At 38.2% G+C, this 13,839-nt stretch overlaps 1 protein-coding gene across 4 annotated transcripts in view; it reads left to right on the top strand.

Annotated features, from left to right (window-relative positions):
- STN1 (STN1 subunit of CST complex) overlaps positions 1–13,839 on the top strand; it is a 38,363-nt gene that overhangs the window by 5,817 nt on the left and 18,707 nt on the right. For 3 of the 4 annotated variants that reach the window (XM_021536302.3, XM_021536303.3, XM_085583685.1), the window contains exons 2-3: positions 7,213–7,352; positions 11,855–11,950. In XM_021536302.3, coding sequence (XP_021391977.3) covers positions 7,220–7,352; positions 11,855–11,950 — 229 coding nt within the window. In that variant the 5' untranslated portion in view covers positions 7,213–7,219. Of the gene's footprint in view, positions 1–6,472; positions 6,637–7,212; positions 7,353–11,854; positions 11,951–13,839 lie in introns of those variants that run through there. The other variant, XM_085583684.1, reaches the window with a different exon arrangement.

The raw sequence follows: 13,839 nt of genomic DNA, 5'->3' as shown, positions 1-13,839 counted from the left end.
GCTCTGGAATCTTGAGACCAAATAACTTGTTCTGTAATATGAAAATTAATTATGTTTTAATATTTTTTTTTAATTATGGCTGGCTGGCTGGCCAGCCATCAAACCCAATCCTGGTTATGTGGTAAGGATAACCAGGAAGTTTATTATGCCTTCTACAATTATTTAATAATATATCATCGTGTCAAATAGGGAACATTTCCTACATGCACAATAAAGGAAAATTTGACAATACTAAAGACTTGATTTCTTAGTAATATCCCAAAAAGAGACATTTCAGGGGGATAATATTGCAGATATGTCTACTAGCAAAGAAGGGAAAAAACATAGAATATGAGATTATTAATGTAAACTATTAAATTATTTTACTGAAAAAAGCGAAGTTTTTCATTGCATAATGTTATTTTTGTATTACAACCATGTCTGTAATAATTTCTGTGTGTGCAATGTTCTTTTTACCTAGAAAATGAGGCAAAAAAATAGTGGACTGTTGTACAGTAGAATTTGGTCTCCTGTGGATCTCATCTTGATGCAGCAGCAGTGAGTGGAGCTGCAATAATGTGGCAATTGTTAAGGCAAACAGCAGCTGCTGTTTGTCCAACAATAGTCTGTGCAAACTTTGGCCACTAGCACTTGCTTATGACAGAACAGAGTATTGTGATGTGATGCACTTTTTGTCTCAAGTGCCCTGAAATGTTTATTTTTTGACAGAAGGGATCTTTAATAGCTAATCCTCAAAATTATATTTTATAGTACACTGTGTGAGATTTATGGATTAAGCCAAAAAAAAAAAGCTCATTACATTACTTGGACTGAATTGTATCAGGAAATAAAATTTTACATGAAAAAATAATTCCTGTGACTTCTGACTGAGTACTAATACAATTTTCTGGATAGAGTATACAGCAGTGACTTCTTTTAAGAGCATGAGGTAGGAAATGGCATTTATTCAAATTGAAATGCAATTAAGGAGACAATTTAGTTTATGAAAGGCTGTTGCTTTCTTTACATACCAAGAAGTCAGAAATAGTAATGAGTTTATCATGTTAACTGTGACAGTGACTCATGGAAGAAGTTACAGCCACAGGGAGGTATTTTCAAGTATCTAAATAATGTTCTGTCCATTTCGTGCCTTTCAGTGGGATTTGGAACAAGGTTTTAAAGATGGGAGAAAACCAAGTCATAGGTTAGTTATTTTGAAATCTCAGGTTGTAATGGAGTGCTCTGTAGTGCAATGAATGTTCATATAAATTCTGACTTATTCCAGAAGCTGTTCTAATTTAAACCAGATGCATAAACCAGTTTAAAGGGGAGGGAGGGAAATGAACAGGAATGCTTGCCTCTAGAAATTTAGTCAATCTTGTGGAGTTCACAGGCACAGTAGCCTCAGAAAGCTATTAAGAAATGCTAGTCACTTCTATGCAAATTTCTAAAAATTGAAAATGTTCATTCAGGAGGTGATGCTAAATCTATGTTACACTGCTAAAACAGAGTAGGAAAGGTAACTTTTTATAATCTTTTCTCTGTTAGTTAATTCCTGTGTATTATACCAGTAAATTACAGAATCACAGAATGGATAAGGTTGGAAGGGTCCAACCTCCTGCTCAAGCAGGGCCCCTTAGACCACATTAGTGAGAATTCTGTCCAGACAGTTGTGGAATGTCTCCCGTGAGGGAGACTCCACATCCTCTCTGGGCAATCTGTTCCAGTGCATGTTCTCCCACACAAATTTCTTGATCCCTGGGAAATTGTATCTAATGCATGGTACAAGGACCAGAAAGAGCTACTTCTACTGGTTTTTTTGTTACACACTTCACTGTTAGTTTTTTCAGAATCATGCTTTTGGAAAATTGAGTTCCAAAACCTTGTTACAAGGTTTAGCTTGCATATAAAACAAGTCTCAATGCCAAAATGAGGTAATCTAGGACTGTAAGCTTTGTCCCCTTCCTTCCATGGCTGTGGATGTTGGAGGAGCCAGTTTGGGAAACACGTTACAAGTTATGACATGGAGAAATTAACTCCACTGGAAGACTGTTACACAACAACCATGTCAGTTTATTGATAAAACAAGGCTTTTTTGCCCCTACCTGTATTCTGCCTTATGGGCATTGTGGGCAATGCCTTTCTGGGTTGTTAGATTCCCCACTGGCTAAAGGTTGCAGTGATGGCCCTCTTGTCTTGCTCTTCACTTACCAGTATTGTGATAAAAACTAATGTAAGTAAAAGACATACAATGTTTGGAATTTCAAGGAGTATCTTTAAGAAAAAATCTATAGTTCATTCTTTGGTAAATTGTTATCTGAACAGCGTACACAAATGTTAAACCCTTCTACAAATAACATTTCAGGAAGTGCTAAACTTCTGGAAGTTCAGAGGAGTTCTAGATTTCTTAATGTTGTTTTGAAACTATGTCTTTAAATTGGACTTGTATTTACATATAAGAACTACAAGACATGCAGCATGTAGCATCACACCTGACAGGACTTAACATGACCGAAGTAGAAGGTGGTTTGTTATGAAAGACTGAAAGTGCTTGCCCCATCTTGATTTGTAATAGAATAACCAGGAAGGAGGTGTATCCAAACTGGCCTTACCTTACTGTTTGATAGTTTTCCAACAGCTGTTTTCCAGGAGACTTTTTTTTTTGTCTTTCAGTAAGTCACTGATGGTGTTCATCTTGTAACTGGTGTTGGAAACTTTCTTTTAATTATGTATTTTTTAAAAACCTCTGGGTGAATTTCATGTCTAGAAGCTTTGTTCCATATTAACTCTAACCAAAAGCTTTACTTCACAGTTCAGTAAGATTTACTTGTATAATAATACAATGGGTTTGTTTGGTTTTAATTTAAAATGTTGTATGTGGCTGTAGGTAATTAAAAACATTTCCTGAAAAATTGTGGATTTGACTGTACCATGCTGGAATTGCCTCTGCTGATCATGAAGAGTTGAATAATAGTCATTTGTCACATAGGGTGTTGACTCAGACACAGATGATTTCAATTCAGATGATAGAGGGTGTTACAAAACCCAGCTGTTGACTCTGCTCCTCTTTCCACAAGTTGCTTTGTCTGTGGCAGGAATGACTGACCTGTGGAGCAGTTTTTGACAGCCACAGTTTCTGGCCTAATTTATTCAAGTAAACCAGTGATGACTTTTAAGTTGTTTTAATGCACTGGGTTGGCAACTCCAACAGTTTAGGAGCTGTTTCTAATGTACATTGTGAGTGCTAGCATGGTAGTGGCAGCCTTTGGAGAAGAGTGAAAGGCTGGTAGGATGTTTAAGTTGCCTGTATTAGTGCAGAAATTCTCTGTTTCTGATTCACATTCACACTCTTTTTCTGATTGAAAAAGAGTTTTTGCAGCAGTGTGCCAGCACTTACACAGCAGTTGCAGACAGCCACTGGCAAGACATTTTCTTGGCTCAAAATTATTAATCTCAAACTAAGGCAATTTCTCCAAGAGCTTTGGTTGTTAATCAAATTTGGAGAAAAGACAACAAGAAACATTAAAACAGATACTCTTCTTTGAGGTTTAAATTGCATTGAGATTGGAAGAAGAATGTTTACTTTTTTAGAAAAGGTACATGGTGGATTCTATTGAATAAATCAATAGGGTGTTAAATAGGAAACTCTTGAGACAAAACTACCAGGTAGGCTGCTTAGAAGGGAAGAATGAAAATAGGTTTTTGGTTGGGAAGGGTGCCAATTTTCCTTGCTATCCTTCTAGGATAATACCTTGCTGAGCTTACAAGGGAGCTCTGGTGGTTAAGGACTTGGTTGACTTCTCAGTAGAGTCAGGAAAGCTAACTTCGATAGCAGTAGGTGGAAGAGACAGCCCAATTTTAATGTTAGAAAAATATCAAATAGAGGCTTCTTGTTTATTTGTATCTAGATACCTACTATATAAACTTTAGATTTCTGCCCTTCAAACAGAGTTGTTTTCCCAAGAAGAACTTAATTCTTCTTTTGGTTTTGATTATGCCTTCATAGCCTTTTTCTGGAGTTAAAAATAGAATACTGATATCTTCTGTCTAATTAACTTGTGGACTAGATGCCTCTGTTGCCTTTTTTTCTCCTGTAACATGATTGAATTCCTTGCACTGCAGCAACCCTGAAGTCATTACACTGCACTTAAAACAAAATGCAGCAAGGAATGACCTTTTGCTAGGACTCTGTGTTGTTTATATTGCGAAGCCTGATCACCATCTCCCAGCAAAAGCCAGTTTAATCCTTAAACATTAATTAGATAGTATCTGTTCAGAATTGTCTATTGTTTGCTGTCTGCTTCTCATTGATTATAACGTTGTGCATCTCCACAATGCCCCTATTTGCCCCTTGGCTCTTCATTGTACAGGGCAGCTCTTATCTTCCTTGCTGATAGCATATCACCAATGGTACCAGTTAAGAGCTGAAAACACTTGTAGCATAATGGAAAGTTCCACTTTTGCCAGGATGACTCACTAATTAACCCCGGGATGGGGAGGCTTCCTGTGCCAACTTAGGAAAAAGTTACGGGAAGATACTATTATATATCAAAAGATAAATGATTGGAAGAGTTTTGTCAGCATTATAGGAATTACATTTTTTAACTCTCAATCTTAGAATTGAGAGCTTGGAAACTCACTGAATAGATACTTTGGAAATAATTTACATCTTGCTTTGCTTTAGGAGCAGATAGACAACTGCTGAGAAGAGTGGACTGGTACTAACAGTATTGGAGGCAAGCTGTACATCCATGAGGCACTAAATACCTTTTCTTTCCAACTGAACACAAGCTTTTGGCTTTAAATAGGCCACTGTTGTAATGAAGCTACCAAGCTGACCGCTTGGGAGGGAAGGAAGAAAATAGGCTTGGTTTTGGGTGATGTCAGGGCTTGGGAGGGTTCTTGGGACTGTGAGGAGGCCAGGGAAGACTGGCTGCTGTGCAGAATGCTCTCGTGTGCCTGTCAGACATTGCTGAAAGTGAGTGGGTGGCTGGGGTACGGTTTCACTGTCCCAGCCTGGTGTGGATGGAATGTCTGTAATTCAGGACTTCAGCAAATTTGTCTTGTGGACTTCAAGGAATCCTGTGATGCCTTCATAGTGCTGGGGGCACAATTTAGTTTTCGTCAAGGAATCTTTGCCAGATCTGAAAGATAAAACATTGTGTGTCCATAGTAGGCTTGAACCAAACAGTGTGGTCACTACATAAAGACATATGATGGGTGTAAATATCTCTAAAAGTGTGCTTGGACTTGTTCTATTAACATTTGGGGATTTCAGGCTTGACAAGTGGCTATAAAATGCCAGAATACAGATATTTTTAATCTCCAGTGGAGCTGCTTCATTGATTTCCCCTCAGATGCATACATGTGCAGAGGTGACTTCTGCTTTTTGCCCCAAGGAGCATCTGTTGTTTATCCAAAATACAAAAGATTAGACAGACTTGTTACCTGATTGTCTCTTTTTGGCTGGTTATCTCAGTCTGCTGCCTGTCTAGAAGGAAAAACAGGTGCTGAGCTGTGACAGGCTTTGTAACCATGCAGAGCAAATTGAGGGGCATGAAGCAGAAAAGAATGGAACTTTGTACTATAGACTGAAAGCAAAAAGAGATGAGGAAACTAATTTTGTTAAGAAAATGAGCATGCCAAGTAAAATACAGGTTCAAACCATTTGTTCTCTTGAGAAACTTTATGGTCTAAATTTGACATAGACTGTAGCAAGTATCCAAAGAACTGCCATATGGAAGAATAGCAGCTTGTGTTAAAATCATACACTTAACAGCTTAATTTCTAAATCTCTATTGAGCAGTGTCTCAATTCAGCAGTAGAAAAAGGGTGCTTCATGGGGAGACTGGAGTGAGAAAGGAATGGTGTGACTTTTTGAGTAGATCTTGCAGGTGAAAAAGGAAAGACTGGGAAGAACTGTCTGTAGTGAGGAGCGAGACATGAATCCAGGTGTAATCAAAACAATTTCAGTTTATTACTCAATAGTGACGTTACTGCTGGAACTGACTAAATCAAATATTTTCAACATCTCACCAAAGAAATGACCAGTCCAGGGAAGGGTAAATAACACTGCCTTTTTTCTTTTTTTTTTTCACTTAAGTAATTTTTTTTTAAAGTTGGACATGAATTATCAACTGCAGTTCCGTACACAGTATAGAGTAAATGTCAGCAACACTCTGTTGTGCTAAACCCTTTTTCATTTCCCTTGCCTCAAATTAAAGCTTAAGCATTAGAACAGAAACCAGATAGAATCCAAGCTCTGTAATTTCTCATGAGGCAAAGTGCTTTTGTGATGGTCATGATGTGTTGTCATTACATCAGTAGCTCCCAGTGCTTCTCCCAGAGCGCAGAGATCCCTGGGAGCTGCTCCCTCTCAGGGGGCTGGAGCTGCCAAATCTCAGCCCTATAGCAAGCACGCTATTCAAAATCAGTCCACTTAGCACCTTTGACTTAGAGCTGCAAGGGGCTGACACCCACTGGAAGGTGACCTGGAAAGCCTTTCTGGAACAGTGTACCTGTCCATACAGGAGAAGCTGATGGAAAGTATTTTCAGCTTTCAAATCTTTATGAGGATCTTTCTGAATCGAGTGCTGGGGTTTTTGACATCAACACTGTGATAAGCAGAACTGGATCTGTAATGGCAGAAGATGGCAGGTATTAAACTGTGAAATCTGAAAGGGTAAAAGTAACAATTCAAAGTTAGTGGAGACTACATGCCCAAAATAAAAAAGGGATGGCTGCTTTTGTTTTAAATAAAGTCATCCTCCCTCAACTCCACAATAAAGCACAGGACAAACAATGAGCATGTTGGGGGAGGGAAGGAGAATGATGGGAGAATAATAATCATCTGTAGAGAAAGTAACCACTTAGGATCCCAGAGTCCTGCTCTTTTAAACAAATGTTGACTTTAGTTCTCTGTTTATGGATTTGGAGAGGAAAAGTCTCTGAAGTTCTATTTCATTTGAAGTTACTGGGGGAAATGTTGCTGGATTCTCAGTACTTCAAACAAATCACGAGTATTGATACTTTGAATATTTCATGTGGTAACACATGAAATATTGATAGATAAATATAAAATTTTATTTGATAAACTCCAGTGTCTCATCCTCAGCTCTGCTGTATTATTGTGTGTATACTCATGAGCTGTTTTTACATTTATGTGAAAAATAATATATGTGAACAGTTCTTCACCTTTGTAGAAAACAATTTCAGGTCTTTCTGTGTTCACAGGTTTCGGATGCAGTCTGAGTCTGAGAAGTATGAAGAAGAGATGCCTTCTCTGCACTGGGGCATAGATCCTGTATTTTCTGCATTTGCAAGACTTTATATAAAAGATATTACAGAAATGAGAGAATCTATACAGGTGCCAGGTATGTATTTATATGTGCTGATTATGATGCACACAGTATTATAATTGATTTATGTTGTGCTTTTTTATGAAGGGATTGAAGAATACTTCACAAACATCAGTAAAGTAGTATTCCATTATCTTAAGCTAAGTGATTTTAGTATCTTTTAGCAGTTCTAAGAACATGTGTGTATGTGAAATGTATGTGAAAAATAAAATATATTTGTTAAAATGGTTTTCTTTTTTCTCCAGAACCTCTTTTACATTAAGGTAATGTTGTGTTTCCTCTGTGTGGTGGTGCTTGTTATATTCTGATAAGGTTAATTCTAAAATATGCTTGTCCTTTCTGGCTATATGCATTGTTATCTCTCCACTGTCTCTACATTTTTTGCACGATTTTGACAGCTGATGACATTGCTGGATATGTGATTTTACTTTTTCCTATGGATATTAATACATTATAAGACAGATACAAGTTTTGAGGTTTTGTCTCCTTCATTTCTAGATATCCTGATAAATTACATTCTTCATACATTGGAACAGCCTTATTGTAAACTCTGGCCTCCGTGCTGGACCTCACCCCACAAGTGTCTGCTTTGCAGTCTGTGTCCTGCTGGTCTGCAGTGTCACCCACGTGTGAGCTTGGGCTGAAGCAGCACAGCTCTGACCTTGAGCTGCTGTTTTCTTTACCCAGGCTGTAAATAGACTGCAGTGTGTCTTCTGCTGTGGAAGGGTTCATTACTCCCAACTGAAGCCTGACACAGTGCAAGATTATTAGGGAGGAACCCAGAGAACTTAGAATTAATGAGGAAAAGCAATAAGCTCTAAGCACAGTGTATGTCTTTGGTTTGGTTTTGATGTTTTATTTGTGGTTTTTTTTTTTTTCTGTCCACAGAGACTAAGTACCCATGTTTGGCTTTTTGAATATGCTTTGCCTTGTAGGTTTTGTTATTATTTTTCAGTTTTGTTTAACAGCAAGGATAGCAGCAATGCTGTTTTTGGAGAAATGAAGGACTGACAGGTTTTTTTTCTCTTGTTGCAGCCATTTTTATGTACATAAGGACTTCATAAACCACAAATACCAGTCTATCTTGGTTATTTAACATAGCGAGAGATTTTGTCTTGAATCCAATAATTAGGCTACATCAACTGTTGTTGATGTTTGTCCTACAGTAAGTTTTATTTACAGGCCTTTTTCAACTGTCTTATAAATGTCTTCTAGTAGTGCTGCTGTGGGAAATGCATCTGGTAAAAACTGTTCTTCATCAGTTACAGATATTTTAATTGTTTTCAAACAAAATACAACACAATTCAATGCCAGCAGAATTGGGCTGTAGTTTGGACTTGAACATTAGTACATACACATGCTAAATTCAGAATAATTAACCTTATAAACACCAATAAACATTTCATGATAGCAGGAACAGTCCTAGAAAGTACAGTCGTGCTCTTTTTTTCCCCCTCCAAAATACCTGAATTTCCCTTCTTACTTCTCTTCCTGTTCTTTTACTTAAATGAGTTTGCTTCTGCTTCAGGAACTTTTTCAGTTTTATTATTACCTGTGGGGTTTTTTTTCCTAAGATCATCTTAAGGAGGTGGTATCTGTCATGTCAAGATATCAGCTTTACAGTTGGAACATTTGAGCTTTCTCCACTTCCTGTGCATCTGTCACTCTGCTTGCTTGCAATCCTGCCTCATTTTCTAAACCACACTTCAAATAAAATGGAATTTTCTACAATCAACATCCTGAATTGTGTTCATTCTCCTGGTGCTGTGTATACACCAAAGCAGACATTTTTCAGTGTATTTTATTTGTTGGCAACAAATGATAGCACAACAAAAACACTAAAATTAATACCTTTTGGGGAGGGAAGGATGTAGGTGTTTGTTGTCAATGCTTCCTGCCTTTAATGGGCTTTTAAAGACCAGCTGAAGCTAAGTATATGGTTGATTATAAATCAGTCATTAAGTAATGGTAATTAAGAATGAATGAGTGCAAAACAAAAAGTTGTAACTAGGAAGAATGGAAAGAAACACAGTCTGAATGTCAGGAAAAACATCCCTAGAATGACATCTGTTAGACCATGGCACAGCCTTCCCAGGAAAAAGGGGGGATGCCCTTCACTGGGGTTGTTTATATTCTGACTGTACAGATTGCCAGGAATTTACTGTACAAAATGGTCTTGTATTGGCCCTGAGGAAATGGACTGAATGACCTAATGAGTTTTTTCTTTCCACTTTTAAACATTAGGATTTGATGCCACAGTGACTAATCCCTTAAAACAACAAAGAGGGAAGCAGCAAACCTGGCCAATTACTCTGCTGCTATAAATGGTGACAAGAAGGCTGGAAAACCTCCCAGATAAAAACAGCAATTGTGTTGTCTTAGCAGCCTTGCAATGAGAGTGGGTGTCAAACTCAGTTGTAACACATAATCACATCATGGAAATGAGCTTTTCTCAGAGTTATCATGCACCACTGCTTTGTGACAGTTTATCAACAAGGAAGGGAAGCCACAAATAGCATAAAAGGAGGTAATAATAATTAAAGGAATGGCAGACAGCACAGTAATGCTGGTACAGACATGACCAGCACTTGCCCTAGAGAGCTCTGTATCTGTAGCCCCCTGTAGCACTGCTGTGCCTGTTGTGGTAGTGGCATTTTACTCTCTGTGTTGATTACTGGGGTATTAGGAACCTCACTGAATGTGTTTGACTACAGCTTCAAATATTTAGTATATATTTATTGCTATCAATATGGACTTAATTTGAACAAATGAACTGGCAGGAAGAGTAATTTACACCTTGAAGTCATCAAGTCCAACAACTTTTAATAGGTTAAATATAATTTCATTCTTCAAATTAATTTGGGTAGTTTCTCTGAGAGTAAGGGTGGAGTTCTGCGTGAATTTATGGGGATGGAGAGAACCAGTTTTATTTGGTCTCTGTCATCTGCCAAAACTCAGCTTGCTAACTGGGAAACAAACATAATAACATGTTGCTTATTTGCATAATTAGGAGCTTGGAGTCTCTGCTCCACAGCCTTCTCTGAAACTATCCCAGACCTTTTACATAGATGTTGTAAGATTCAGTGAGTGATTACATACACTGGGAGCATCTCCACTGGGGGTTTCTGTAGCAGTGTTTATTTGTGCCCTGGTAAATGAAGTGAGGGACAAGTGGACAGACCTGCTAAACATTGTCTATGCCAGACCTGACCAGTGACTGCACAATTAGTATAGCCAGATCTGAGATGATAGCCATAGATGCATCCTCAAAACACTGCAGTGGATTTTTATGAGCAGAAATTCTGCTCATGAGCTGTTTGGCTGATCACCTCTGATTTCATCTGAAACTTTTGTGTTTCCTCTCTGCCTTGCGTGAAGAAAGTTAATTCTAGGCTCATTTAAGGATGCTAGCTATGTAGGACAAGTTATTTTTGGATTTTGGATTTAGGTTTTTTTTATAGAGAACATTTTTCTGACTCCCTTGCTGCTGTGTTTCCCTTTGTAAGAATAACACTTGCCACGGTGTATGGATCCAAATGTTCCCTTCTGAATCCCTCGAGTTATCTAGTTTTCAGAAGACAGTTATTGAACATCCCAGATGGCTTATTTCAGTAAAGCAGCAGTATTTGAAAACTGAAGAAAACACATTCACTGAAAACTAGCCAGCCCAGGGAATATTTGGAGCTTATTGCCCTATTTTCCTCCTGCTGTTGGACTGTGAAGCCTCAGTATATGATGTTTACACTAGTGTTTGTTAACAACATTTGTCACTCTCTTGAAAAGGGTGACAGAGCAAGGCAACCTCAGTGCTGTCAGAGTCCACTGGGCTGTGATTTCTCACTGTTTCCTGGACATGTTTCTAAGTGTTATTTAAGTTATCTTTATGGATGCACAAAAATAGCTTTGAAGGGATGCTTTTAGAGCATGTGTTTTCAGAAACTGAAGTTCAGGATGCAGTCCACAAGGACTGCAGTAGTTTACTCTGCAGTCTGAGAGGACTGTTGCTCTCCCCCTGCCCCCACGGCTCCTGTTCTTCTAGAAATGAAAGACAGAATTATGTTAGTTTTCCTTTCGGAGGCTCTGCCTTAATCAGGAACAGCTGCATTGTGAGAAGCTCAAACTGCTTCCTTTGTGTTCTATTATTTATTCTGAAGCCTTATGAAGATATAAAAAAACCCCAAAGCAAAGCAAAACAAAAACCCAAATGAAACAACAAAACAAACAAACAAAAACCCCCTAATGCTTGCAGCATTCAAACTCTTTTTCGATGTGCAGGAAAACAAGAGGTTAATAAGATTCTGACACTCTACAAAAGCAAGCTTTTGTATCCAGCTGATACTTTCTCCTTTTAGTGTCCCTAGTCTTCAGTGATACAGGGGATTTTTCCTGTGCAGGCACTGTATAATTTAAGATATATTAAATATGTAAGAAAGTATGTTTTTTATTGACAAATGTGACTGTGTAGGGTAAGTTGTTGAAAGAAATAGTTACACTAATCCAGCATGTTTTGTTTCTAGGTGTATTCTTTTATAATGGACATCCAATAAGACAGGTGGATGTTGTTGGGATAGTGGTTCAAACAAAGGAGCGAGATGCCTTTTATAATTGTGGAGGTAAGGAAAATGTCTTTCTTTCTTCTTGCACTTCTCAGCCTTTTATCTTAGTTACTGTTACAACTGAAAGGTTTCCTAACATGGTCATTGTGGAGTCTTGAAACAAATGTGCTCTTTTCCTAAGATATATATCTGTGTGTATATATATATATCTGTGTATATATATAAAATATATATATATATATATATATATATATATATATAAAATATATATATATGTAATGTATATATCCATATATATACATATATATACATATATATACATATATATACATACATATATATAGTTGTAGATATACATTATATATATACAATGTATATCTACAGCTGAGATTACTTAGCAAATGTAGGGAAGCTGCTGTTTATCTCTGCTTCAAAAATAGAGAATTAAATAGCACAGAGTAATTGATTAATGTTGGGTCATGCAGCAAATCTTAATTTTGGGTGTTGCTCTGTCACTGGACTCTGCCACCTTCCTCTCCTATTTGCAGTACCTTTGGTTAGAAGCAAACATATTTAACAGTGGCCACAAATGGGAAATCACTTCTTCCATATTTGAACCTTAGAAATCCCTTCTTACTTTTTGTATGTCTTGTCACAACTTGGAGCCAACTTCTAATAGCAGTAAGGAGCTTGTTTATGTTTAGATGCACAAGAGTTTTAACAAATGAACTCAAGCATCATAGTACCAGTCCTTCCAACACCAGCTGGGAGTTGTCTCCTCCATACTGCTTTTCCCAGTATTCAGTTTTATTAACATGGAAACATCTGATTGTCATTTTGTTCAGCTGTCTTTTACATCTGGAGAAAAAGCAGAGTGGAGCAGTGGTGATGTGGCAAGTTTCAAAAGGTGGGGGGAGGTCACCTCACAGTAGGAAGAGGGAGCCAAATGCACAGATCCTATTGAAGCCCTTATGGGCAGTGTTTTCTTCTGCCATGGATTTTCACCTGGTGGAGGTGAGTCACAGGGTGCCTCTCCTTCCCAGTTCCCTTGCCTGTAAGATTGCAGTTCCCTGAGCCTCAGGAGTACTGTGAAGATACAGCTGATGAATTAACCAGGTCCCAGGTTCCACAGCATCAAACTGCTGCAGGGTGGCAATGACTGCAAATGCATTTATCACTTCATGAGAAGTGAGGAAGACAGAATCAAAATGACCAAGACAAAACCAGTTCTATGGGTAAGGGTTTTCCATGCTGTTCTCAGCATCAGTTTAACAACTAAACTTGTTGAAAATGTTTGACTGGAGCAGAAAGTGGAGGAATAGAATTAAAAGGAACTGCCGAGTAGTGGAATTAAGGCCTTAGATCAGCCGACCTTCAAGTGCAGCTCACAGTAAGCCTGGCTTTCTTTCCTGCTGTCCTTTCACATCCAACTCCACTCTTTGTTCCAGCAGTTCCTGGTCTGAGTTTTCAGGCTACCTGCCAGGGTGTCCCTCCCCTGCCTGCCCTCCCTTTCAGGCAGGCCAACTCTGCCAGCACAAAGCTGTAACTTCTTAGACAGTTTCCTGCTTGTAACTTCTTGCATCTCTCGGTTCAACAGACTCTGGTGAGTCACAGGGGTTGCATCAGTTGGAGCGACACACACTGCTCAGGGCTTGCTCACTCTCCATCTGCTTAAAAGTGACTTACAAAGCAATTCCCCCTTTGTACTTTCCCTCTGATAGGGAACTGAAATGTCTTTGTGTCCCTGCCGTGATCCTCCCCCCTCATTTCCTATTTGTCTGTTTCAGAATACACTTCACTCACTTTAAAGATTCTTAGGTCCTCTGCTGAAAACTACAGCCAGAACTGATGACAAAATTATAATTGTAAAAAAAAGAGTTAATATACTCTTTCCTGGCTTAAAAAATAAAAATTACATGCTGTGTAATTTCTGATTTTGACACTTT

This window comes from Lonchura striata, chromosome 6 (genome assembly GCF_050655825.1).
Source record: "Lonchura striata isolate lonStrDom1 chromosome 6, ASM5065582v1, whole genome shotgun sequence".
In the NCBI taxonomy this organism is placed as follows: Eukaryota; Metazoa; Chordata; class Aves; order Passeriformes; family Estrildidae; genus Lonchura; species Lonchura striata.
The sequence above is the reverse complement of the archived record's forward strand: the minus strand, read 5'-3'. Positions and strand labels throughout refer to the sequence as shown.